Genomic DNA, 26,789 nt, shown 5'->3' with positions numbered 1-26,789 from the left:
GTTTAAACATTTTTAATACTTCAGAAAACAGAGCTCGCAAATCTAATACTGTTTAAATCTAAAAATATTCAATGTTTCAAATTATTTTACTTTAATTCAAAATTAATTTAATTAAATTAGATTTATCAGTATATTAAATTATAAAAAAATAAAATTGAATTATAATCTGGTTCCCGGTTAGGAACCGGTCGGTTTCAGATCCAAACTGGAACCGGGTTTATTTAAAAAGTTAGAACTGGAACCGAAACTGATTTTTTTGGTTTCAGTTCCTTAATTAACCGGTCGGTTCCGGTTTTGATTCTAGTTAACTAGAACTGGAGATCCATTTAAGCACCCCTATATATGATGTTTCATAGATAGCGGATAGAGGTATTACTCTTGTTTCATTTCATACCATTCTAGTACTATTATTTGTAATTATGAAATATAAAAATAAAATTTACAAAAGAATTACAATTTTATTTTTTTTATTTTGTATACTTATCAAGCATAAGATAAGAATGAAAAGAAATTGTTATTTTATTTCCATCCTCATTGTATTCACATTTCTATTCCATTCTCATTGCCCAGTAAAAATGCGAAGCATGAAATCCACGTGTCACTCTCTAGAGTGTCTGGTCCTGGAGTCCATGTTGATTCGAAGCTCCCAAAACTGCACAATCACAAAAGCAGCGTAGGAGGAATCCCGCCGCCCTGCAAATCGCCATGGATAGCGCTCTCCTCCACCACGCCGTCGGCGTCTCTCTCAATCCCAAGCTCAAGCGCCCCTGCTACCCTAACCGGATCTCCACCCCGACCTCCGATCCCAAATCCAATCAATTCGACGCGCTGCTGGAATCGTTCCTCGATTTCCACTATTCATCAGAGATCGCTCTCGACCTCGTCATCGATCGCATAATCGATTCCCGCCCCCACGATTCCGACAAGAATGACGTCATCGATCGCGCACTCCGTCTCGGCTCCGCACTCACTGAAGCGGCCAAGCGATCCGCTAGGAGGCGCGCTTCCATGCACAACGCGGTCGCTTGGCCTCTGCCGTCCGATCTCACTATTAAGGTCCTTTATTCGTTTACTATATTGTTAGTAAGTGTTAGTGTTTTTTTTCAACAATTTTACCGATGATTGTTCTAATGATTGCGATCAATTTTACTATCTTATATTAGCTATTGAGCAATTGAGGTGAAATACTGTTGATGGTAGGTGTTAGTTTTTTGTCAACAATTTTACCGATGATTGTTCTAATGGATTGCGATCAGTTACGTTAAGACCTGGTGGATCTTACATTTGCTTTTGATCAATTGAGGTGCAATACTGTTGAGTTAGTGACCTATTTTCTGCAATAAGCATTGTAGTCCGTGTTGATTGAATATTGCTTTGGTGGAATTTTAGGTCTTCCTGTGTGGATGTTGTTTTCTTACTGAATAAGTAGAGGATCTATTTGTTTGCATTTTCTGTGTGCAGGTATTCTCTTTGCTTGATACACAGCGTGTATGTCATGCAGCTGCTACGTGCTCCTTCTTCAATAAGTGTGCTGCTGATCCATTGTGCTATTCCGATATTAACTTAACCACTATTGTGCCAAGGGTGAATAACATAGTAGTTTCCACAATGATTCAACGAGCTGGAAAAGTACTGCGGTAAGGGATGTGACCTTTACTTTTTCTTGAGGTGATCTCTTGTTGCTATCTCTGCTCCTGGGAGGGCTTTTTTGTGGCGACTCTATCAGAGAATGTCTGGATATGTGCTGTATTTCTTTTTTCCCTCAGTTAGTGTGTGGGCTGAATGTTATGCTTTATTATATCTATTCACTTAGGATTTTAGTTCTGTAATTGAAAACAAGAAATGGAATCCTCACTGCTTTCAATAATCTTCAGTGCTATGCCTTCTTTTAGCTTATATTCATGATGCTTTTTCTGGAAATGGCTGGCCATATAGAAATGCTGAATAGTTGCATATCCTCATGTGCCTACATTTATGCGATAGGTGTGTATCTGCTAATGTTTTTTTATGCATGTGCTCACATTGTTGCACCAGCCACCATGAACTTTGACCATCTTACCATTTGTAGGTCCCTTAAGCTTGGGATTATCCCTAGCCCACCTGTTGCATCACTGTGTTCGTCTCAAGCACTAATGTATTCTATGAGAAACTCCTCAGATACATCAGGTTTTTCATGGAACGATAAAAAGTCAAGACAGGGAAAAGAGACATCTGTACTTACTAGGTCTTGCTTGGCTCCGTTGATTGGTGATGGTGGTACTGCAGGGTAACATTTGATGCTCTACAATTTCTGTATTTCATGGAAGTGTCTTTCGAGTTACTGCCTTACTTATCTTCCTTTTTTCTGATTTTAGGGCACTTTTGAAAAGGTTACACCTTTATAACATAGAGAGAATGGACAACACAGCATTTGGAGCTGCTATATCAGCTTGCCCTTCTTTGCTTGATCTAGAAATTGTTGGCCTGTGAGTATAAATTTTTATTGGTTTCTTACATTCTAATTCTATGAGTTGGTTTCTACGTGTAATTGCAAAGTTTTCTCTGAATGCACATATTCACAACATCATGTCTGAGTATGATTGGTGTGTGAAATATAATAGGTTTAGATAGATAGGTTGCAGTATGCTAAAACCCATGATAAAATTGCCCATGTATGTAACAGTTTGTACTGACATGAGTATACATCTTTTTGGCAGACATGTAGAGCTGAGGCAAACCCTGGAGTCAGTGAGTAGATCTTGTCCCCTAATAGAGCGTCTATTTTTTGAATCATCGAAAACAGGTGCATACTAGTCCAGCCATGTTTTGTAGATCAAAAGATATTCAGCTCATGTGTTTTTACCTCTCAGGTAGAGATGACAGCTTAAAATTACCGACATGCAATGACCTAGTGAACAATTGCCCATATTTATCCTCGTTGGCAATTCGAGGGTTTAAATTGCATGACCCTAAAGTCAGGGTTCTTGTCAAGGTATGCTTCCACTTCTGTGGTTCACCCATTTTAATTCTTATGCTCACCTTGGATGAAGTTGTTATGGTTGTACTTTTTCCACGCAGGGATTGCGTAATTTGAAGTTTGTTGACTTTTCAACATCCTATGCCATCACTGGTGAATTTCTTAGGTAGGTGTGGTTGCCATAGATAATGAAATACTTTTGTAGTATTTTTTTTTTCCTTTTTCCTCTACATACACCTGTCCTCATTCATGTTTTTGACATTCTGCTTGTAGAAATCTAGGTGGCAGTGTAGGTGGAAGCTTGCTGGAGGTTTTGATTTTACGGGATTGTATGCATTTGAGAGAAGTAAGGAATCAAGTACATTCAGTAAAATTGACAATAGTGTATTACTAAAATGGCTATAAAATTCTCAAGTAATGAGTTGTATCATTCAGGCAGAAGTTTCCAGGTTGCTTTCGGCAATTCTTGCCGGACGGTTCAAGCTTCTTAAGCACCTTGTGAGTATTGAATCGTACCCAACTACCCATGTCATAAATTTTAATATTTTCCAATTCTTTCCTGCGTCTCTACTCTCTAGGTAAGTAGTTCTTGTTGATCTGTCTATAGGATGTATCCAATCGAGAGGGGCTGGCATCTGATGATGACTGGTACCAGAGATGTTACACCCCAAGGTACATGCTGATATATGTCACTGCTGCAACTTAGATTTGAATCTATTTGACCTACAATGATGCAACAATTATGCAGTTTCATGTCGTTACGCGAGTTATTGGAAGAAAGGCCCAATCTAAGGGTGCTTGCAGATTTTCCTGCTGAAGGAAGGTAGTAATTTATTTGTTTTTTTTTTCTGTAATTCTTGATACAACGGATGTCCACTCATTTACTCAAATATTGATTCCCATTTCTCAAGCTCAGTTTTGTGGAAGAGCCAGTGACCAGCAGTGATGTCAACGTTGATACCAACTCACCCTCCGTGGCGAGCAGTCATACTTCTGGCGAATACGTATTCACTAGCTCATCGGAGAACAGTTATAATAGCGACCAAAATAGTGGTAATGAGGATTACCAAAATGCCGGCTTTCCAGTTAATGAAGAGAGTTCAGATGAGGTGGATGACTTATAGAGAGAGAGAGAGATGTCAACATCTCGGTTCAGTGGAACCTGCAATATAACTGGTACAATCTCTACAACAACTCATCAGGTTAATGATAAGAAATTTGTTGCACCGGCCTTGTTTCTTATTTCCATAAAAATATATTGAACTGTTGGATCCCCAACCATGCTCTTCAGTGGTAGACTTTTTGAAAAATGTTTTTTAATGAAAACATCCAATGTGCAAAAAGGTTTTGCATAAATTAATGCACATGATGTTGCTGCTTTTTCAATTTGATGAAACAATGTTTCTGGTCATTTAGGAATTCTAATTAGTAACTTTGCTGCAAGCTATCAGGTGTCCTGCTGGTGCCCCTGCACGGGAAGCAAATTCTACTGTCTTCCAATATCAGCCTTCTCTGCATGGGCAGTTACAGATACGACTCAGTGAAAATCAGAGTGATTCTTATTGCATTAACATGATCATTTTCATTTTCTGAGCGTTGGATATACTGAACTGGAGATCAGGTGACCTTAGAAATCCATTGTTGACATTAGCATCGGAGCTGCATGGATTGTGATTGCTTTTTGTGGTAACTGGTTGGCATATACAATCACATCCTTTCTCAAACCATTCTGGCAATTGCATTACTGTTTTGGAAGACTCAGATCGTCCAAAATCTTGACAGTTAGCTCTCAGTGATGCAGGTTTCAAGCGTTGTTTTTAATTTGAATATACAGAAACGAGCATTATGAGGTTATTACATCAAGTAGGAATTGATTTGGGAGAGGCCAAACCTCGGGGTTCCTGGCTGTATATCTGAGGGATCGGTCCAATTCATCCGGCATTAGAATGGGAGTACTTCCATTAATATAAATTTGTATTTTGTTAGAGATCAGTGGATCTGTTAACTGTTTGTTCTTATTGACATGTCGACCGGAGGTCATCTGTGTTTATCTTGGACGTTGTTTTGTTCCCATACTTTTGCTGGATATATGTTGTTTTTATCTTCTAAAGGTTATCTAATTTGTCGGTTGTATTTTGCTTTGTATGTTCGACATATGAGGATGAGTATTGCATAACATTTTAATATCATCAGTAGTAGTGGTAATTTAATGGGGACATAATATGATCCATTGACAGCTCACTTCTTTCTCCAGGATAAACCGTAAACTGGATTAATTTACTGGTTTAACAAATAGGAATAGTCACTAAAGCAATCAGATATACTCTCAATCAATTGAATTGGTATAAAACCAACAATGCATATCTACAAGTCTGACAAAAAACTGCAATTAGAAATTGCTCTTAAACTCAAAAGTCATCAAAAATCACTAGCAATGACTATATATGCATCTTGGCCGGGAAACTATTGCATCACCGGAACTCCGGCCGCGACCGAACCCAATTCTTGGCCGGAGAACCACTTCCGGTCAACGTCACGGAACGGCATCGACAGTCCATGAACAGCCACCCTCTTGTTAACCACCAGATCAAATCTATCCACCTTCACAAAATTAATCCGCATGGGCGCCAGCGGCCCGCCTCCTCCGGCGCTCGTCACCACCAGATCCCGGCCGCGCTCCATCGTGGGCAGCACCGTGCCGTTTTTGAGGGTCATCAAATCCGCAGCCGTAAGCAGCCTGTTGGGAACAATGTGGAATCCCATCTCCGCCACGTAGAGCTGCCCGCCGCCCCCGCCCCCGCCGCGGACGAAGACGGAGACGTCGTCGACGGCGAAGAGGGTGAGCGAGTTGAGCTCGAGAAGCTGAGGGAACTTGAGGCGGATGGAGAGCGCGACGATGCTGTAGCCGCCGACGCGGAGGGCGCGCATGGCGTCTTTTAGCATGAAGCGCATGATAGAGAGGGTGGCGGCGCGGTGGGGGAAGGATAAAGTGGTCATGGCCTCGACGGCGCAGGATAGCGGGGAGAGGTGGGAGACGTAGCCCTGGATGGCGTGGACGACGACGAGGCCGTTGTTGAAGAAGTCGGGCTTGGCGATCTCGGCGCCGTTGATGAAGACCTTTTTCCTGGCGGTGGTGGGGTCCGCGGAGGCCGTGACCGTGAGGCAGCGGTTGGCCGCGAAAGACTCGATCTTGGTGCCGAATGCGAAGCGGCGGAGGAAGTGGAGCGGGTAGAGCCCCGGCACCGAGTGTTCTTGGAGGAGGAGAGAGGTGGAGCAGGTCGGACACGTGTCGAGCGAGGCGTCGGTGGGGGCGAAGATCGTCGTGGGCCCGCCCGAGGAGAGGTTTGCCGCGCTCGCTGCGGCGGAGAGCTCTTCGAAACCCAGCGTCGAGAGGATGCTGCCGATGTTGGGTGGGGCGGAGGCGGCGGCGCTCAAGACTAGGATTCCGGCGATGATCAAGAATAGCTGCGTCGCCATTGGAGAAATCTTGGAGTTTCTTGATTTCATCAGCGGAAAAGAGAGAGAGTTGTGAAAGCGGTTATTTGATGTCAATTTAAATTTGGGAATTTTTGGAGTCTCATTTCTTTAATTATAATGTATACAAACAAGGCCTTAACTATTACTACTATTCACTCTTCCAAGCACACAACACAAGTGAAAAACCATGACTAAGTCCCTCCAACGGCCCGGCCTTGGCGACCGGCACGTGTGTTCGGAACAAGAAGATGGCGCTGTCGAAGAGCCAGCCGTGGACATCCCAATACACCTCAACACAAACTCCATCCACAAGGATGGTTTGGTTGCCCCTAAACTTCCACTGAAGGTGAGTCACCTGCAACACTACCTTCCTATCTACAAGCATAGTCAAACACTTGCCACATCTCTCATTTGGATCAAACTCAATCCTTATATCATGCAAACGCCCCTTCCCACAAAACTGCGCCTTTGAATTGTACAATCTCTTCCCAAAAATGTGCTCTTTTCGAGCGAGAAAACTGGCCTTTGGTGCAAATGGTGATGGATCAATCTTCTTGTAGGCTTCAGTCTGTGAATCTCCGAGAAGAAGGCATAGTTCTTGGTTTATTGCTATGGCCAGATAGAACCCCTCTAAGGGCTCGGGGCTTGACCCGAATTTGGCAGAGGATAAGTCCCAATAGATGTCTACCTTTGTTGAGTCCACCACCATTTTCTTGAACCCTTTTCTCTTGGAGAAGAGCCATGGCCTAATGTCCACTTTCCCGAGGCTGTCATTGGCCGAGTTCTCGATGGCGATGCTCAGTGCCTGGACCATGAGATTCTTCATCCATGTGACTGTGATGAAGCCAGAGAAGGATTGGGAGGTGTATTGGTAGATGCAGGCTACTTGATTTTGAGCTCTAGTTGTGGTTGGTGGTGATGAGTCTGCAACTTGAACTCCACTTTCACCAAAACATGATGGGAAATCCTTCATCATACCATATGCTTGATTCCCTCTTGATCCTGTTGTAGAGTTTGAGAAACTTGTTGAAGAACAAAGTGGATAAAATGACTATTAATGATTGTATATCTAATCTTGAAATAAGCTAAATTATATACATATCATGGCTATAGATAGATACTTAGATAATAGATGAAATCCATGTTTTGATTAGATTGATCTTTGAAATATTCTTATTCTATCAACACAAGTGAGTTGAGAGATTAAAGGGCAGGATAGAAGCATACCTACAAGATGAGATTATGCTGCAAGAAGCATCAAACCAGCACACATTAAGTGTGACTCTTGAATTGAAATTGGCATCATAGAATTTTTTTTTTAAAAAAAAATTAAGAAATTGAAGATTTGGAGCAGCACAGAATTTGCTAGAGATGTTTTTGCCCCACAGTTTTGGCTCATATATGAAATTATTGGAATTATTCAGCTTCAACATTTATGTGATCTTAGCTGTATTTATATGTGTCACTTTTATAAAAGATATTTCATTTCAAAATTGGATAAAATCAAATAAAGCTGATGGATATAATCAGACAAAAATTATTATTAAATTAATGGCCCTACTCTAGAAATAATTAAGCAAATAAAAGCATAATGCCATAATCCATGGCACAGCATGCCAGGGAATGATAACTTGAATCTTTTACCACAATCCAAGATTCAGTTTTTCTCATTTAAAAATAATTGTGGTAGATTGCAATGTTAGGTGAGTGTTTATTAAACCCAACTATGGACTTCTGAGTGATGTGATGAAATGAGTAAAGTTCAATTGATTACTATATTTGTTTACATATTTATTGTATATAGTGATGTAAATCTTCGTCATGAGGTTCATAATTGTGCTTGCTCAAGACTTGTTGAGGTGTAGTCTAACCTTCACTTAAAAGAAGATTATAACCTTAGGTCACTTTTGTCAAATCAAACTCTATATTGGTTCCACAATTCTAGCTACTTTCGAGTTATATCGCTTAAATTTACTTAATTAATTGGAGCATTGGACAATTAATCAAGCAATCATTCAATAATGGAACTTGATAGATTTTCAGCCAAGTGCACTCGTCTCGTGCGAGCTTCTTGACAACTCCGAGGACTTTTCCTGACCGGGTGAAGTTATATTGGATGCCGAGTAGCCCAATCTGCTCACGAGGGAGCTCCACCCAATCAGATGGTTCGCCTCTCTAAGAGATGTATATGAAAGATAGAAATACCTTAAAAAATGGTATGGGTCTACTTTTAGACTAAACTACGTTGGAAAATGACATTATTATAAATCATACATCCAATTATACTTGGACACATTTTATTTTATTTCTCTTATATTTTTTATTAATTAGAGTATATATGTCAATTCACATTAATAACAAATTTTATCAACTGTCCAGCTGTAAATTGGCAGGTATTATATGATATCCGCTACATGATATTTATAAACGCATTACACTAGTGATTCAAAAAGTATTGTCACATTCTAAGTCCATTTATATAATCATTGTGACGACTTGAGTCGACTCCACATTGAAGAAGAAATTGACGTGTTCAGTTGTTCTCAACTAGTACCAAAAAAATGAGTTGCCAATGAAGCAATCAAATTTTACATATTTTGCAATTTTAATCTTTATTATAGAAACACCTTAATTAATTGATCGTGTTAAGATGATAACTAGCTTAAGATGATAACTAGTTTAATAAAATAAACCTTGATATATCATCAACTGTATATATTAAAAATATTAATACAATGACATGAGTATATTAATTATGTCTTTGGGTTGATACTACCAAAAAAAAAAATTGTTTTGCAAGCATACAAATAGTCATTTTACAAGCACTTTGCGAGCAAGAAAGGTGCTTCTCATTTGACTCGTAGCAAAATGGCTTGCAAAATCTAGTGGTAGTATTAGTGCTTTGCAAGCACTTTTTGGTCGCAAATTTCCTCAATATATCGCAAAATTCAACCTTGCTAGCATTCTTTTGTGCTTGCAAATAATATTTTTGCAAGCACCGATGTGCTCGCTATAATTCAATATCTTTTCAAAAATATTTTTTTCTATTATATTTTTATTATTTTTAAAAATTTAATATTAAGATTTATTTTTTCAAATCATAGTATGAAATAATTCAATAGAATAACAAAATTAAAATTTGACATAGATACAAAATATTGTTTTACACTTCAATTCAATTAGATCACATGATTTAGTTCAAATACTACTAGCTCCCACAATTTAGTTCAAATACAAGCTCGTCGCGTGTATAGCTCCAAGAACATGTTTCCTTTTCTTCACCTTCCCAAAAAGCTCGAGAAAGATCGCATTGTAATCTGGTTCTCTTCTCCTTTAGCACGCAACTTTAGCCCTTGCCAAAACTTTTTCCTACAAACAATCAAACAAACGTCCAATAGCAGTGTTTTAAAAATCGGATCGGACCGGCCAGTTCGACCGGTTTGACCGCGAACCGGTAAGTAGTCCGGTCCGGTTTGCTCATATAAACCGCCTATACATTGAGCCGCCTTGAACCAGTGAAACTAGCCGGTTAGACCGGATGAACCGCGAACTGGAAACCGGTTTTCACAAAAAATGTTTAAAACTTTGTTGTCAAGGAGGCTTGAACCCAAGACCTCTTGTCAAATTAGTAACACTTTTACCACTCCACCACAATGCTTTGAGTGATAGTATGACCTAAACATTAACTAAATTTATATATTAAACATGATAAATTTTTATTTACACTAACTTATAATTCAAATTTAATAAATAATTATTATTTATATTATCTATAACTATATTTAGCACTCACTAAATTTTAATATTATTTATATATAATCAATTATACATAAGGTTTAATATTTTTATATATTATTAATTGCATTTTGTTATTTATTGAATCTTAATGTATATAGTATGCATTTACATTTTATATATATGTTATATTATTTCTTCAAATAAAACATATTTTGAAAAAAATGAACTTTATTTGTTTTTATCATAAAATATCAATAAAAATTTAGTATATTTATAATATATTTTATTATAAAAAAATATTAGTATAAATTTAATATTTAATATATTTTACTACTATTCTTTGTGTAATAGTATATTTTTATATAAGTATACATAATGGTAAATGTGTTTTAGTGATAAATTATTAATTACATTTATCATTCATTATTTAATATATATTTTATATATTATATATTTAATTATATATGTTTATAATAATATTCTGGTTTGACCAGTGAACCGGTTGAACCAGTGAACTAGTAACGACGCCGGTTCGCCGGCCGGTCCGATTTTTAAAACATTGTCCAATAGCAAACAATTAACGAGAGATAATAAGCTAACAGATTTTATAATGTCAGAACATGTCCACTCGTAAAAATGTTTCCAAAATGGATCTATTAAGACAGAAAACTACACGTTAGAACTCTTCCAGATCGTTCACATACTCTATTTGAAAATCAGAACAGATGGTAAATGAGACCTTCATAAGCAGGGTTATAGTTATAAAGAGCACTTACAGGGTTATCAGACAGCAAAGAAATCGAAATTCTCAAACATTTTTCATCACATCTTGAACTTCGAGTAAAAAAAGAGCATCCCCATGGCTCTCGGGAAAACTGAAAGCCAGATTGTGATTATCATGTCTACCGATAATGGATATCCAAATGCAAAACCTTGCAATTTCATGATTCGGCATTATAATCATAACAGAATTTAGTAATATTGCCAACTTACAATTCATGGATACACCGGCTCCAGGCCGAAGTGACCTGCTTCAGCTTCATTATCTTTAGCCGAACTTTTTAGTTGAATCACGCATGATAATGTTTCTGTGGACAAACAGCAAGAATAAATCTACTCAAATATACAAGTTCAATATCTACTAATCATAAGCCAGGTACTAAATATATATAATGTTTTATATCAGCAAACATATGTGTTCTGTTTTCATGAGGAGCAATCAGGGTCTGAGAGGGTGAGGGTCTGAAGTTCCATGTCATTTATCAACTGTTTCAACAGACATCAAATTCAGAATTTCAAAGACTAGGACTTTTTCTTTCTACATGACAATCTCAAATTCTCAATCATATGCAAAGTAGGTAGTCGAATAAATGGAATATAGAAGCATGCTGATTTGAATTACCTCATAAACTCACTTAAGTAACTGAAGCTGAAAGGAAAGCATGCTGAGCCTGAGAGCGAGGCAGTCTGAGAGCTAGATGATTCTACACAAAACAATCAATCAGATATCAGTGATCCATTTTATCAGCTAATCAGAAGCTTGTTGCATATAGCATCTTAGATAGCAGCTTCACCACATGAGAAGAGAGGTCCAAAATCAGGAAATTAATAACATATCATCACTTTCACTTATAAACACATCACAAATCTTCCACCACAATACAAAAACATACATCAGTCATCAAAATATCAAATATTAATCATCTAATAAATCACACTAATCAAAATTTTAAGATCCACAGATTCCAATTAAAGTAGCACGAGCAGATTTGTAGAAGAGGTTGACCTGATGAGCAAATATAATTAAGGATTCTTGGTGTTGTTGAGTTGAAGCCGAGAAGAGAACGGCGAGCTCACGCCAACGACAGCTGCAGCGGTTATCTGATGAGCTCAAGTCAAAATAAAATTAGTGAGCTCATTCACAATTTGCACATGTTGTTTATGGATTCCTCAAATTTGTAGGATCAGTAACTCAACTCTAGTTTCCATAATAAACACATTCCTTGCTAGCCAAATCAGAACAAGCATTTTCCCACAAACATACACTGTAATGTTAGAAGTGCCATAAACACTATTCACATTTACTACAAAATACATCAAATTGGATTCCACATGCTCAATCAAAATGCAGTTTTCTTAAACAATGTGACCACAAATCAAACCTAACTAGCACCAGCATTTCATATGATTTCTAATTTCCAATTTCCCTAATTTCTTCAGCAAACTCATGGTGCATCCAATAACAGCGGAATTCCACTACAAGTCAATCTATTCCAATCTATTCTTTATATGAATGTACTCATGATTGGAATAGATTAATCAATACAATGACATGAATATATATGTTAATTATGTCATGAGTATATATGTTAATTATGTTTTTGTGTTGACATTTAAATATTTATATTTAAATATATTTTAAAATGTTAATTATGAGTATATATGTTAATTATGTCATGAGTATATATTTAAATATCTACTCAAATATATTTAAATGTCAACACAAAGACGTAATTAACATACGCATGTCATTGTATTGATATTTTTAATATTGAGTTAATGAATTGTAAAGTCATAACATTAAGATAGTTATCGAAAGATTACACCCCACACCTTAATAATGTCATCGTTTTTTTAAAATAGTTATAATTTACACACACATAGACACTCAAGTTGAACATCCGATCCATTGATTGGAGAGAGAACATCTTACTAACTACGTCGTACGTCTTCGTCCTTGTCATTTTTACGCAAGTGTCAACCTAACATTTTCAATTCTTTTATCGAACCTAATACTAACGAACATAAATTAGTAACATTGTGCAGCCACAATTTTGGCACAACAGATTGTATTTAAAATTATCAAGTTATCGAAAATCTGTGCCTTAATGCACAATTAGTTAAAAAAATTTGTAAATTCCTATAAATTCTACACGCGCAAAGTCTATGTAACATTATGATATCTAAGTAAAAATTTTGAGCATATTTCTATCGCAAAGAAGAATGAAAGATTATTGGAGGAAATAAATGTGCATTCTTGATGTTTTTGTGCCTCAACTTTCTTGTACCAAAATTCATGGTACCCGACACACAGTACAATAACACATTTTGTTTCCAATTATGAGATTTTAATAAATTTTCCAATGACAAATGTGACTTTCTTGCGTTAGAAACCCTTTATTCCAAAGCATTACTAATGATAGCAAAAACTTCGTAACCTAAATATTCAAAATCAGTCCACTTTTTCTTTCCGAGTTTTAAAAGCACTCTGTGTCCCATAACTTATACTCCTAATACGCACACTAAAATGGTTAAAATAAATAATCCTATTAATTGAGAAGGAGTAATATTTTTCGATTCATTTTTGAAGATGCACACTAAAATGTATAGAGAACTATGGAGAGTAAATGGCAAATGTATTGTTGTGTGTCTTCTTTTACTCCAAACTCTAAATAACAAATGAAAGGTCTTGCAATCAAGACACCTCATCAAGTATTTGGAGCTTACACTAGGTAAAAGGCCAAAACACTTGAACCACATAAGGCCAAAAGTCCTCTCCTACAAGTCTGATGAATATCTACCATTGTTGCGGGTGGAGATCCCGGATTTCTACCGCCGACGAAATTCTACCCATTACAAATTTCAAATTAGGAAATTACTGATTTACTGTTTTCAATTTTTGAGCACGATTCCATAATTTTCTTTTTCCTTCTTTTTGTTGAAGGTTTAAGTTTCATCAGTATAATTGTGAAATGGAAGTATTCATCCATAGTAAAATTTGTTGTAAAATATACTACTACTTTATACTGTTATTTTTCCATATTTATTCGTTTCACATTAATCATCTTATTTCCACTTATTAATTTGTGATAAATGAACCTAAAATTTTAGTAACTCATTTCATTCATATTTTAATATAAAAATAGGATTTACAATTCTACTAAATTTTTTCTTACATTTTTTTAAGAAAGTCATATAATTTTTTTAAAATATTACTGGGCCATTGTATTTCCGTTTCGTCAAAATATTTATGATTGAGAAGTACTACTAACATCTAAAGCCCATAAATATGCATAAAAGTCAAAATAAAAAAACTCAGATTTAGGCCCAATTAAGCCCAGAAAAGAGCTTTGTGATGTACTAAACCCTAGATGGCCTAAACTCGCGTCTTCTTTCAAACCAGAAACTCTTCGCTATCAGAGTAGGAGCTTCTTCAGAGCAGCGGCGCACGGCGGAGATCTGCTTAAACGACATCGTAATCACTCGAATTCTCTGTCGCTCAGCTTTCTTTGATAACTAAGTAGACAGTGTTTGCTATTTATTTCGAAATTGAATCGAGCTAAATTAGGTGAATCTGTCCTCGTTGTTACAGTAAAATGGCGGACAAGGCAGTTACTATCAGGACCAGGAAGTTCATGACAAACCGTCTCCTTTCAAGGAAGCAATTTGTATGTATCGCCACGGTTTTACTTTCTTTTTGGTATTTAATTGTCGCAGTTTAGCTCATGTTTTCGAAACTCTGTTTTCTGTCTGGGATTTTGTGTAGATCATCGATGTCTTGCATCCGGGAAGGGCCAATGTTTCTAAGGTATAAACACTTGTATTTTCTGTTTTTTACTTTCCTTTTTATGATTATATGATTTTTTTTTATGTAAACGAACTACCTGTAACATAGTCATACCCCATTTATCATGTATAATTTCACTGGTCTTACCAATGTTTCAATTCTAGGGCACAGTTCCTCCTACTACTATAATTAGGGTTTATGTATTGGGGGGTGTATTGAAATTTAAGTCAAATTGTGTATGCACTAATATAGTGATAGGCAGTTTCTGACCAAATTTATGAATTTTGGTTTTCGCTGAATGAGTAAGTATGACATCTGTATCTGATTGATATTTTTTGGTGAGAAATACTAATTGGCAGTCTAGATATGGTTTCATTTACAGTTCCATTCGTTTCCCCAACTACTTGTGCATTCATGTAGTTCTGTGTTTTATTGCTTTAGGCTGAGTTGAAGGAGAAGTTGGCAAGGATGTATGAGGTTAAGGACACCAATGCCATCTTCGTGTTCAAGTTCAGGACCCATTTTGGTGGTGGCAAATCTACTGGATTTGGATTGATCTATGATTCTGTTGAGAATGCTAAGAAGTTTGAGCCTAAGTACAGGCTAATCAGGGTAACTACTTCACTTTATATCACGTCCTTTGTGATATTGATGAACATTAGCTACTTGCATGTCTAGTTTAGTTGACAACCAGACTTTCAGTTAATAGGTTCAATTTTATAGTTGAATAAATAAATAAATAATGAGTGGATCTATGTTTTGTATCCTAATGTTGTTACTTGATGTTTGCTTTGTTGGTTAAAGATTATGTTTAGTAACACTTGTTAAGGGTTACGTATATTTCACTGCTGCTGTCATCAATCATTGGAAGGTGACAAGTGATTTTGGTTCTGATTTGCATTTTAAACTGTTTCAAACCTTTAGTACTCAGGGGGCACCATTTCTGTGATCAGTTTCGAAGTGCAGGCTGCTTGTTATTTTCGTTATTGTGATCGTACATATGTTTACATGTCAACTTTTTGTTCACAGAATGGTCTTGACACAAAGATTGAGAAATCAAGGAAGCAGATGAAGGAAAGAAAGAACAGGGCGAAGAAAATCCGTGGTGTTAAGAAGGTGAGATATTATATCCTAAAACTAAATTGTAACATATGTGTACCTTCTCTACTAATCATGTGGTAAATGTTCTTGCAGACTAAAGCTGGAGATGCTGCAAAGGCAGGCAAGAAGAAATGAGTTTGTGATATTTTACTTTTTTTTGTGAATCGTGACGATTTTCATGTGACAATATATTTTTGTTTGCCTTAGGGTTAATTTAGCTCTCTGTTTAATGCTAATGCGGCACAATCTTTTTTAATTGTTACCAAGTCTCAAACTCTTTGCTATATCTTGCAGAGTATTGTCTTTCTTATTAATTATCGTATTTGCCCATCAGACATTATTTTTGTTCTACAAAATTGTCGTACTAAGATATGTGGAATGTTAGTACTAAATTATGATGTGCTTTATATATCTAGTCGAAGGAAGATATCGTTTATGCATATCATTGCGCATTAAACCATCGCTGTGCTTATGGCCGTACATGAATCAATTTCTCACACTTATATTTTTCTGTAATATTTTAGTATTCAACATAATTTCTTAATCTCTGTTCATAAAAATTTTGTACCAACTTAGTTGGGATAGAGTGAGTACTAATCTTTACCAGTTGTACCATAATGAATAGACTCGACCATGTTTTATTTCATTTCAAGCACATATCAAAGTAGATTATAAGTCCACGCTTTAGCCACAATTTTCTAAGATGCCATACGTATATGAATTAAATTCCTTAAAATTCTTGTTCTATTTACTAATCTTTACCTCTTGTACTATAATGACTAGAAGTGGACTATAAATCAGTTCAAGCACGTATAGAAGTGGACTATAAATCATATGCATAAGTGTTCACAGTTCTATGCATATATCATCAACCGTCTTAATCAATACCAAAATCAATATCAACAATGTACATGATGTCTGAATATGAGGACAGCGAGCATAGATGTGTTGAATAACATAAGCATCGATGTGCATTAAACATTGAGCATTGACAGGATGATAAATAGTAAGCATAATATACTAATGAACAAGTAAACACCACGTAGCAGAATATAGTAAGCACCGAATAACTGATTATAGTAAGCATCGAATTGCTAATAATAATAAACCATGTTGTATTCCTGCATAATGCATAACAAAAAAAAATAACACAGGTTCATTGTAGGTAGGGATGTCAATCGGGCTAGGTCATCGGGTTTCAGGCCAATCCTATTCGGATTGCGGATCAATCGGGTGCGAGCTAATCGAGTTGTGGTTATTTTGGGTTATAAAAGTTTTAACTCTAACCTTAAAAGCTCGGGTTTCGAGCTAGCCCAGTGGATTAATCAGGTTGCTACTGATAAAATTAACATGCGATTAATCCAATAAATAATGGTGATAATTAGTTATATTTATAAAATGTAAAATATTTAATTATGATAAATTTGAGATATATGCTTAAACTCAAATATAAACATGATCAAATACTAATGTTTGAGATTTATACAAAATAAAACATAAACATCAAGAAATTTTAAAGCATGTTTTAAAAATTTAAATATATTTTTATTGAATTTGAAGTTTCTAATTTATTTATCTATTATTATGTTATTAAAAATTTTATATATATATATATATAGGATTGTGATCAATTGAGATTATTTAGGCTAATTGAGAAATGAGATGCAATAACAGCCACTCATTTTTATTAAATGAGTGGTCCAGATTTTGCCACACAATAAATATTTTTAGATTAATTTATTATGAAAGGGTATAATAGTAAATTCAATGAAAACAAATGAAAACAAACATCTTCGCCGCTTCCGTTCTTCAATTCTTCTCCCACCAAATTCTGGCGCATCCGATCTGATGCACCTCTCTAGCGACGACGAATTCGAGCTCCTCCGCCGCTGCCTCGCTCCAGAACTCCACCCACCGCGCCGTCCTCCCCTCGCCGCTGTCTAGGCTCCTCCAATTATTCAATACAGCCGATTTCTCGATCTCGATCTCTCTGGATTTGTTAATTGAGATTAGAAGCAACTGAATCCATCTAACTATATCTCAATTTCATGAGCAACAACTGTTCTCAATTTCAGATCTGTCTCAATGATCTGTCTCACCGAAATCGGCCTCGAGAGGTAACGAATTGAATTCCGACGTCGATTCGAAATGAATCCCCTCCAATTACTTGATGCAGCCGATCCGCAAAGGCTCGGTATCCTAATCGAAGCGCAGTCGAAACGAGAATGATGGAGATTTGGTGACAAGAAGTCAGAGATCGAAAATTGAGGAGAAGAAATCTGTTTCCACACAACCGCACATGCTTACCTGGCTTACAAATGTGTGAGAAAGAAAATTGGAGCTGAGAATTTGGAGAGGGCGATTAAAATTGGGGGAAATTAGGATATTCAAGAGTGATGATAGATAGCATCTCATGGTCTTGGTTGACCGCAGCAACGGCTGCTGCATTTTTATTTTGATAAATTATATACAACGAAATTCCTTTTTATTCTCAGAACTTTTATCTCGATATTTAACATTTAAATCAGTGTTGATTATTGATTAATTACGTCTGCTTTTATTTGTTTCGGTTTGTTTATCAGATGAGAGTATTTGGATGTTCTATGTGGGAATATTAGCAACATTTATCTTTACTCTATTAATTTGGATCTGTAATATAATATGGTTGGAAATCGCTAACTTGGTACAGGTTTTGTGGTTGAATTTGTTCCTTTTTGAAGTTGAATGTGATGCTTTGTTTTGATTAGAGCAATGTGGTTTATGAGCATTTCTTCAAATTTAAGGTTAATTATAATGCACTCCAGGTGTTTGGTGATATTCTCCAAATGCAAATTAGTTGCTAAGAGATAGATTCAAGATTTAGCTATCTTCCTTTTTTAATGTCAACTGCATATATAATCTATGTCAACTACATATATAATGTCAACTATGTGTACAATCCATGTCAACTACATATATAATGTATGTCTAACTACATATACAATTCATGTCAACTACACACGTATAATGTCAACTACACAAGCCTGTCGGATTCTTTGTCAGCACCGGGACTCAAGGGGGCGGACAAGAGACCACTGCGTAAGCTTCAATTTTACTCTTGTATTAATTTATTATGATAACGTGGCTTGCTTCAATGATGTTGAAACATGAATTGGAAGATAGTTTGTTGGAGATGAATCGAATTGTTTGTGTGATGCTTTGGATTTTTCAGATTGATGTGGAAATGCGTTGCAATTGTTTGTTTTACTTATGTATACTGCAATTTTGAAAATGTTGCCTTGCTCTAACAAATGCAGATTAATGTGGTGTTTGATTCATTAGAATCTTTGTTCACTTGTAGTTACCGAATTATTGGATGGAACTTTTGGAATGACTTCTTGTATCTGTGTTTGTGAAATTTTGGAACAATAGTACTCACTAGCATCTGACTGAAAATCGACTGAGATATTCTTCTAATTTTGTTAGAATAGATTTTGTTAGAATAGATTTTGTTGCTTCCACAAACGATGGAAAGTCTGGGATCTTGTAAGACACTATATCTGTAGATGCAGCAGTTTTGAAGTTGCAACTGACTAAATTGATGAAAATGTTTATTTTTTACATGAATTATATAGCTCGTTGACATAATAACGTTTGTTGTTGACATGAATTTTATAGGACGTTGGCATAAATTTTATGAAAAATGTTGTTGACATAAATTATATGTAAAACATTGTTGTTGACATGAATTATATGTAAAACATTGTTGTTGACATAAATAATATAGGTCGTTGACATGAAAATATTCGTTGTTGACATTAATTATTTGTAAAATGTTGTTGTTGACATAATAGTTGACATAAATAACATTTGCTTTTGACATCGTGGTTCCCATAAATAACATTTGTTGTTGACATCGTAGTTGACATAATGTCTCCGTAGTTGACATCGCGAAAATGACAATTATGCCCCCTAGTTGACATAATGTTTAAGTAGTTGACAGGTGCTATTTTATGGGAAGGTGACATTTAACAAGTTTAAAGCAGCTGTGAGGGAGCGTATAGTGGACTTCGCAGCAAAAGCCCTTGGATCGTTGCCGTATTGTTCTGCAGTCAAATCCGGCTTCAACGACATGAATTATATGTAAAACATTGTTGTTGACATGAATTATATGTAAAACGTTGTTGTTGACATAAATAATATAGGCCGTTGACATGAAAATATTCGTTGTTGACATTAATTATTTGTAAAATGTTGCTGTTGACATAATAGTTGACATAAATAACATTTGCTTTTGACATCGTGGTTCCCATAAATAACATTTGTTGTTGACATCGTAGTTGACATAATGTCTCCGTAGTTGACATCGCGAAAATGACAATTATGCCCCCTAGTTGACATAATGTTTGAGTAGTTGACATTGCGCGAAAATTGTGAATGAGTGGCTGAAAATGCATCTCAATTCTCAATTAAGCTAAAAAATCTCAACCTAACAAGACCCGTTGTTGATATTTGATTTTGCTCTCTATTGACATCTATTGTATGATTTTGTTTTTTTTAATTTTAAGATTTGTTTTCTGAGTTGTACACTCTTTATACAAGCTGTTGACATTTGGTTATAAGTTGTTGACATTTCAATACAAGTTGGAGTCAGACTTGCCTCCGTGCTACTCGCTGATGAGGGCGTCCAGGCTTGACATTTCAATTACAATTACAATTCATGTTTTTAAGGTTAATTACAATTAAAAATTATGTCAACTATATATACTAGCCATGTCAACAACTAATATAATTATGTCAACTATGATGCATATCGTGTCAATGGTACATACAAGTCATGTCAACTACGGTACATATCGTGTCTACTACACGTACAAACCATGTCAACTATGTTACATACTATGTCAACTACACGTACAAGCCATGCCAACTATACATAGAAACCATGTCAACAACAATTATAAGTCATGTCATCTACACATACAAGCCATGTCAACAACAATCAGAGTTGTTTCTTAGTTGTTAACATATACTAAAAGTTATTGACATTATCTTATTAGTTGTTGATATTTGATTCTGCTCTCTAATGACATCTATCTTATAATTTTCTTTATTAATTATAATATTTGTTTTCTGAGTTGTTGATACTTTATACAAACTGTTGACATTTGGTTATAGGTTGTTGACATTTCAATACAATTTGTTGAACTGATTAACATTTGATATAACTGCTAAGTTCAAACTTCAGAATCCACAATAATAGTTTTAAAACCCATCCAACTATATAATTTAAGATTACTTACACATGGAGACATAGTCATATAATTTAAGATTACTTAAACATATAATTTAATTATGCTCAATCATAATTCATGTTTTTAAGGTTAGTTACAATTAAAAATCATGTCAACTATATATACTAGTCATGTCAACAACTAATATAATTATGTCAACTATGGTGCATATCGTGTCAACGACACATACAAGTCATGTCAACTACGGAACATATCGTGTCAACTACACGTACAAGCCACGTCAACTATGTTACATACTATGTCAACTACACATAGAACCATGTTAACAACAATTATAAGTCATGTTAACAACAATTATAAGCCATGTCAACTACACATAGAACCATGTCAACAACAATTATAAGCCATGTCAACTACACATAGAAACCATGTCAACAACAATTATAAGTCATGTCAGCAACACGTACAAATCATGTCAACAACAATTATAACCAAATGTCAACTACACTTTCAAGCCATGTCAACAACAATTCAGTCATTTTATAAAAACAATATACTATTTAATCTTAGTTTTAGTTATTTTATTTTAACAATATTCTCTACTTTCTCTTTTCTTTTCTCCTGTTGCATTTCTTTGTTCACTTCAACTTGTGCGTCATCCATTGGGCTTGCGGTTGGTGGTGAGATAGGAGAGGCTGATTCACTGGCTCACCCCTTTAGGATCATAACCTGGCGATGTAGGGATATTTTCTCTGTTTCTTTCTTCTGCATACTGCTTGTAAATTAGTTCTACAATGTTAGTATATAAACTGTAGGAGTAATCTAATGTCAACTCAGAGAAACATATGTAAACAAAATGATGTACTTACTTCATCAAAGAAATGTCCAAATTTAAAAGTTGGAAATTCAGTCAAATCTTCAAGAACTTCCTTTTCTTTTTCAGCAATAACTATTGATTCAGATATTGTTTTTCAGTGATCAAAAGTATCAGACTTGTCTTGAAGGAACGTCTTGGACAAATGAAGAAACTTGTCGGCCATAGATTCAAGTGAAGTCGTTTGGCTTTCAAGTGCAGATCAACACAAGCAGTTGCATCAAGAAGCAAAACACATATGATGACTGGTGGGAGGGGGTATTGATTGACAAGAGAAACCTCAGATATTTATTCAGGGACAATAAAATTACAAAATCCACTAGATAAAAACAGGCACAAAACACCAAAATATGATTACACATCATCCCTAAGACCCTAATTGTTGGGAACATCTATGAATTGACACTTGAGATTCTAGTAGAGATTGAAAAGACTTACAGCTATGCCACATGCAATGAGTCCAGGCTTCTCCCTGTCATCCATACAGACACATAGCAGTAGAAAAGCTCCTATATACCAAGGGATTGCACCCAGAAAGAAACTGGTAATAAACCTAGCAAAAAAGCAGCAAAATCAGAGAAGATCCTATTTCACTGAACAAGATGGTAAATCATTCAACTATCAGCTGCACCGCATACATTATCTCTTAAGAAAAGCAATTTTGAAATAATTAAGTAGACAATGACTGCTAGATAAACTTACAAGAGCCATCCAAGACCAACACCAAAACAGGGGGAGTCGTTCCTCCCTAAAAGGTCCATGAGCAACAACATGACCTAGAAACATTTGTATGTTTTCTACAGCCATTCAAACAAGCATACACTATGTCAATATAATTATGTCAACACATATTCAAACAAACATACACTACTACTGTCAACAATATATTATTATAGCTATGTCAATAGCTAGTATATAAAATGTCAATAATCTTAAAATTTTTAAAATCAAGAAGAATAAATCAATATCAATTATACACGATATCATGTCAATAAGAAGTATACCATGTTGACAACAAGTGCATGCATGTTTTTACGATTATGTCAATAGATAAAGTACATAATAAATCTATGTCGATAACAAGTATACCCTATCGACAGCAAGTGCATGTATATTCTTAAAATTATGTCAATAGATAAAGTACATAATAAATCAATATCAATAACAAGTATATCTCATATATAGCAAACATAATTATCTGGTTACTATTATGTCAATTTGACTATGTCAACAGCGATTCTAATAAGTATACACTATGTCAATAACAAGTATATCATGTTTAAAGCAAACATAATTATCTTATTACTTTTATATTAATTGTTAAAGTTTATAATGTCAACAGCAATCCAAACAAGCATACACTGTGTCAACAGTATACAATATCATCTCAATGACAAGTATATGCTGTTTATAGAAAACACAAGTCTATTATCATAACTATGTCAATAGCTATTGTATGAAATGTCAATAATCTTAAAAATTTAAACAAATCCTTAACTGGAAGCAGATGCATGTTCTCTTTCGTTTTTTCCAGCAGCCTTGTTGATTTTCCTCTCTTTCGATTCTACCATCGCTAATCAACAATAAAAAATCAGCAGAAATCGAATTCAGAAGAAAACAAATCCAGATCTGTTTTAATACACTAAAATCGAAGCAATATACTTAAAATTTGAATCAATTTCTTAACCTGAAGAATTCGCTTCAACGACCGCCGATTTGGAATGCCTTTTTTTGGCTACAATCGGTGCTTCAACTTCAACTACTTCTTCGATCCTCATTTTTGGAAATTAATTGATGTAGAAAACTGAACGAAGTCTAAGATTAGGAGATGAATTGCGACGAAGGGAAGAGAAGATGCAGAATTGTAGAAGAAATTTGGGAGAGAACTCAGAGAAATGTTCGAGAGTTTTGCCAGCGTGTTTTGAATACAGCTGAAACATTTTAGAGCTGAAATAACAAAAATACCCCCCTGTTGACATAAACCAGAGGTTGTTGACATCGCGCTAAGATTGTGAATGGGTGGCTGAGATTGCATCTCAATTCTCAATTAGGCCCAAAAATCTCAACCTAACAGGACCCTATATATATATATATATAGGGAGATGATCAAAATAAGAATGTCCTTAAATCCAGAAATGCAGACCAAATCTTGGCCCTAAGATTAGATAATCTAATGGTCAATAATTGACCTAAAACACGGAAGGTCATAATTAAGTAGTTTTAGGTCATATTATAAGATTTTGGTTTATGTCATGTTAAGATCATTTTAGGTCATGCTTTGTTAGCATGACCTAAAAATAAACTAACTATGACCTAAAAATGCCCTACGTATGAATTTGTTCTGCGTTTCTGTATTTAAATCTAGTCTTCATAGATCAAAACCCTATATATATATATATATATATATATAGATGTGATCATATCATAACCCTCAAATCACATGATAACTCTATAACCAAATCTGGACCACACATATTTTATAATCTTGTGGTTGAGATTCAAACTTAGATTTACTTAATAAAAAAAGGCGCAGAGGGTAAATATGTCATTTCGCTCATTTAATTTTTGAATTTCGCTCCAGATTCACTCCAGATTTCACGCTCTTCTCATCGGTTTCTTCTCAGCGATTTTCGATTCTCTCCTCTTCTCTACGATTTTGTTTCCATATGCTCCAGATTTTGTTTCCATATTTCTCGCTTATTTTGTTTCCATAGGCTCCAGATTTTCTTCCGATTTGATTCATTTTCCATAGTCTTCAGATTTTGTTTCCATATTTCTTGCATAATTCATTATTTTCATTGATTACTTGTTCAATTGCCGTCAAAAATTTTTGGTAAATGTCATGAGATGGGTCGTCATGATTCAAGAAATTGTGGTAAAGTCAATGAGAAGACAGATTGAAGCCATTTGATATAGTTTAGGTATTTTTGGTGTATAAAATGACATTTTGGCTGATAACATCATTCTTTTGTTTATAAACTGATAAAATGATACTTTAACCTGAAAAAATGATACTCGCAGCAAATAAAATGACAATAACCTTATAAAATGATGTATAAGCTGGAAAAAATGACATATAAGCTGATAAAATGATACTCTCAACGGATAAAATGATATTTTAATCCGACAAAATGATATATAAGCTGATAAAATGATACTTCTGACTTATAAAATTATAAAATGATACTCGCAGTTGATAAAATGATACTTTCAGCAGATAAAATGATAAAATGATACTTCTGACTGATAAAATGATACTTCTGATAAAATGACATTTTTGTTTAATAAAATGATACTTTGGGCTTATAAAATGATAAAATGATACTTCTGACTGATAAAATGACAAAATGATACTTGCAGTAGATAAAATGATACTTTGGGCTTATAAAATGACATTTTGGCTTATAACATCATTCTTTTGTTTATAAACTGATAAAATGATACTTTAACCTGAAAAAATGATACTTGGAGCAGATAAAATGATAAAATGATACTTCTGACTGATAAAATGACAAAATCATACTTGCAGCAGATAAAATGATAATTTTGGGTGATTATATTCGAAACCACTATTACAAAACGCTATTATCAAGTCATATAAGTTAGTATACAAGGGGTTTAAATTCTCTGATCATCTTTTCAACATCAATTTCTCCTTTTTTGATGTCATTCTCAAACTTCTTCTTTATCATTGTAAGTGTCTCAAAAGCCTTCTTGTTAGTATCTCCAATAAGCAATGCTTCAGTATATATGGCACGGAGTTTTATGAAAGACTCTGTTCCCTTCTTCGTTAAACCTGAATTTCAGTTACGAACAGGACCACCCATGTAAGTCTCCAAATGGCGCATCACATAAATTCCACAGTCAACTTTATTTGGATCGTTCTGCCATGGCATATTCATGTATCTGGTTTTTGACAGTTCTTCCCATTGATGGATTGACTCAATTTCCAAGATAAGTTCAGAAGAAATTTCTCTATTCAAATAACACAAAACATACATGAGGTTGATTAAAAATTATATTATGTTCCATACTGAATTATATTCAATGCATTTTAACTAATAAATATTGTCACTTAAGTATAACAAAGCACTATTCACAAAGTATCATTTTATCATTTTCAGAAACTATCATTTTATGCACCCAAAGTATCATTTTATCAAGCAAAGGCACAATTTCTACATTTAAACAGATTAACCAAACACATAGCAACACAAACACACATACAAAAACACAGAGACACACACAACAACACAAATAAACACAGCAGCAGTAGCATCAGGACACACACACAAACAAACATAAAGTATCATTTTATCCCATGAAACTATCATTTTATAATGTAAACTATCATTTTATCCCATGAAACTATCATTTTATAATGTAAAACCATCATTTTATAATCTGAAACTATCATTTTATCAAGGGCAATTATCATTTTATCTTCTTGAACTATCATTTTCTAAATTTCAATGAGTTCAAAAAAGCAGAGAGGGCATAACTTGTCAAGTATAACAAAACACTATTCACAAAGTATCATTTTATCATTTTCAGAAACTATCATTTTATGCACCCAAAGTATCATTTTATCAAGCAAAGGCACAATTTCTACATTTAAACAGATTAACCAAACACATAGCAACACAAACACACATACAAAAATACAGCAGCAGTAGCATCAGGACACACACACAAACAAACATAAAGTATCATTTTATCCCATGAAACTATCATTTTATAATGTACACTATCATTTTATCCCATGAAACTATCATTTTATAATGCAAAACCATCATTTTATAATCTGAAACTATCATTTTATCAAGGGCAATTATCATTTTA

General features: G+C 34.9%; 4 protein-coding genes across 8 annotated transcripts; 2 read left to right on the top strand and 2 right to left on the bottom strand.

Moving 5' to 3' along the window:
- The first annotated feature begins 567 nt into the window (after nucleotides 1–567).
- On the top strand, nucleotides 568–5,076 carry LOC125221910 (F-box protein At4g02760-like). Of its 3 annotated transcripts, none has more exons than XM_048124250.2 (13): nucleotides 569–1,056; nucleotides 1,462–1,637; nucleotides 2,069–2,266; nucleotides 2,355–2,465; nucleotides 2,697–2,782; nucleotides 2,850–2,971; nucleotides 3,058–3,122; nucleotides 3,230–3,302; nucleotides 3,392–3,454; nucleotides 3,564–3,628; nucleotides 3,705–3,779; nucleotides 3,873–4,132; nucleotides 4,401–5,076. In XM_048124250.2, exons 1-12 carry the CDS (start codon nucleotides 706–708, stop codon nucleotides 4,078–4,080), a joined length of 1,593 nt encoding a protein of 530 aa, XP_047980207.1. In that variant the 5' UTR covers nucleotides 569–705; the 3' UTR covers nucleotides 4,081–4,132; nucleotides 4,401–5,076. The 3 variants fall into 3 exon arrangements, with proteins under 3 accessions (XP_047980249.1, XP_047980207.1, XP_047980199.1); XM_048124242.2 differs by having other exon boundaries at nucleotides 570–1,056; nucleotides 4,408–5,076; XM_048124292.2 differs by lacking the exon at nucleotides 4,401–5,076 and having other exon boundaries at nucleotides 568–1,056; nucleotides 3,868–4,032.
- Nucleotides 5,077–5,277: 201 nt separating this feature from the next.
- Nucleotides 5,278–6,463, bottom strand: LOC125221951 (uncharacterized). The gene has a single exon (XM_048124304.1). The coding sequence runs from the start codon at nucleotides 6,461–6,463 to the stop codon at nucleotides 5,420–5,422; it is 1,044 nt and encodes a 347-aa protein (XP_047980261.1). The 3' UTR covers nucleotides 5,278–5,419.
- Nucleotides 6,464–6,508: 45 nt separating this feature from the next.
- Nucleotides 6,509–7,833, bottom strand: LOC125197843 (uncharacterized). 3 transcript variants are annotated; one of them, XM_089065370.1, is made up of 2 exons: nucleotides 7,661–7,833; nucleotides 6,509–7,455 (listed from the first exon to the last, which is right to left on the bottom strand). In XM_089065370.1, the coding sequence occupies exon 2, from the start codon at nucleotides 7,407–7,409 to the stop codon at nucleotides 6,582–6,584; it is 828 nt and encodes a 275-aa protein (XP_088921496.1). In that variant the 5' UTR covers nucleotides 7,410–7,455; nucleotides 7,661–7,833; the 3' UTR covers nucleotides 6,509–6,581. The 3 variants fall into 3 exon arrangements, with proteins under 3 accessions (XP_088921496.1, XP_047952318.2, XP_088921497.1); XM_048096361.2 differs by having other exon boundaries at nucleotides 6,509–7,435; XM_089065371.1 differs by having other exon boundaries at nucleotides 6,509–7,435; nucleotides 7,665–7,833.
- A 6,453-nt stretch (nucleotides 7,834–14,286) lies between these two features.
- LOC125205598 (small ribosomal subunit protein eS24z) lies at nucleotides 14,287–16,125 on the top strand. The gene is made up of 6 exons (XM_048104647.1): nucleotides 14,287–14,426; nucleotides 14,544–14,619; nucleotides 14,718–14,759; nucleotides 15,180–15,350; nucleotides 15,768–15,854; nucleotides 15,933–16,125. Exons 2-6 carry the CDS (start codon nucleotides 14,548–14,550, stop codon nucleotides 15,972–15,974), a joined length of 414 nt encoding a protein of 137 aa, XP_047960604.1. The 5' UTR covers nucleotides 14,287–14,426; nucleotides 14,544–14,547; the 3' UTR covers nucleotides 15,975–16,125.
- The last annotated feature ends 10,664 nt before the right edge of the window (nucleotides 16,126–26,789 follow it).

Source organism: Salvia hispanica, chromosome 2 (genome assembly GCF_029641045.1).
Source record: "Salvia hispanica isolate PSC_SH4W2 chromosome 2, Shi_PSC_v1, whole genome shotgun sequence".
In the NCBI taxonomy this organism is placed as follows: Eukaryota; Viridiplantae; Streptophyta; class Magnoliopsida; order Lamiales; family Lamiaceae; genus Salvia; species Salvia hispanica.
The sequence above is the reverse complement of the archived record's forward strand: the minus strand, read 5'-3'. Positions and strand labels throughout refer to the sequence as shown.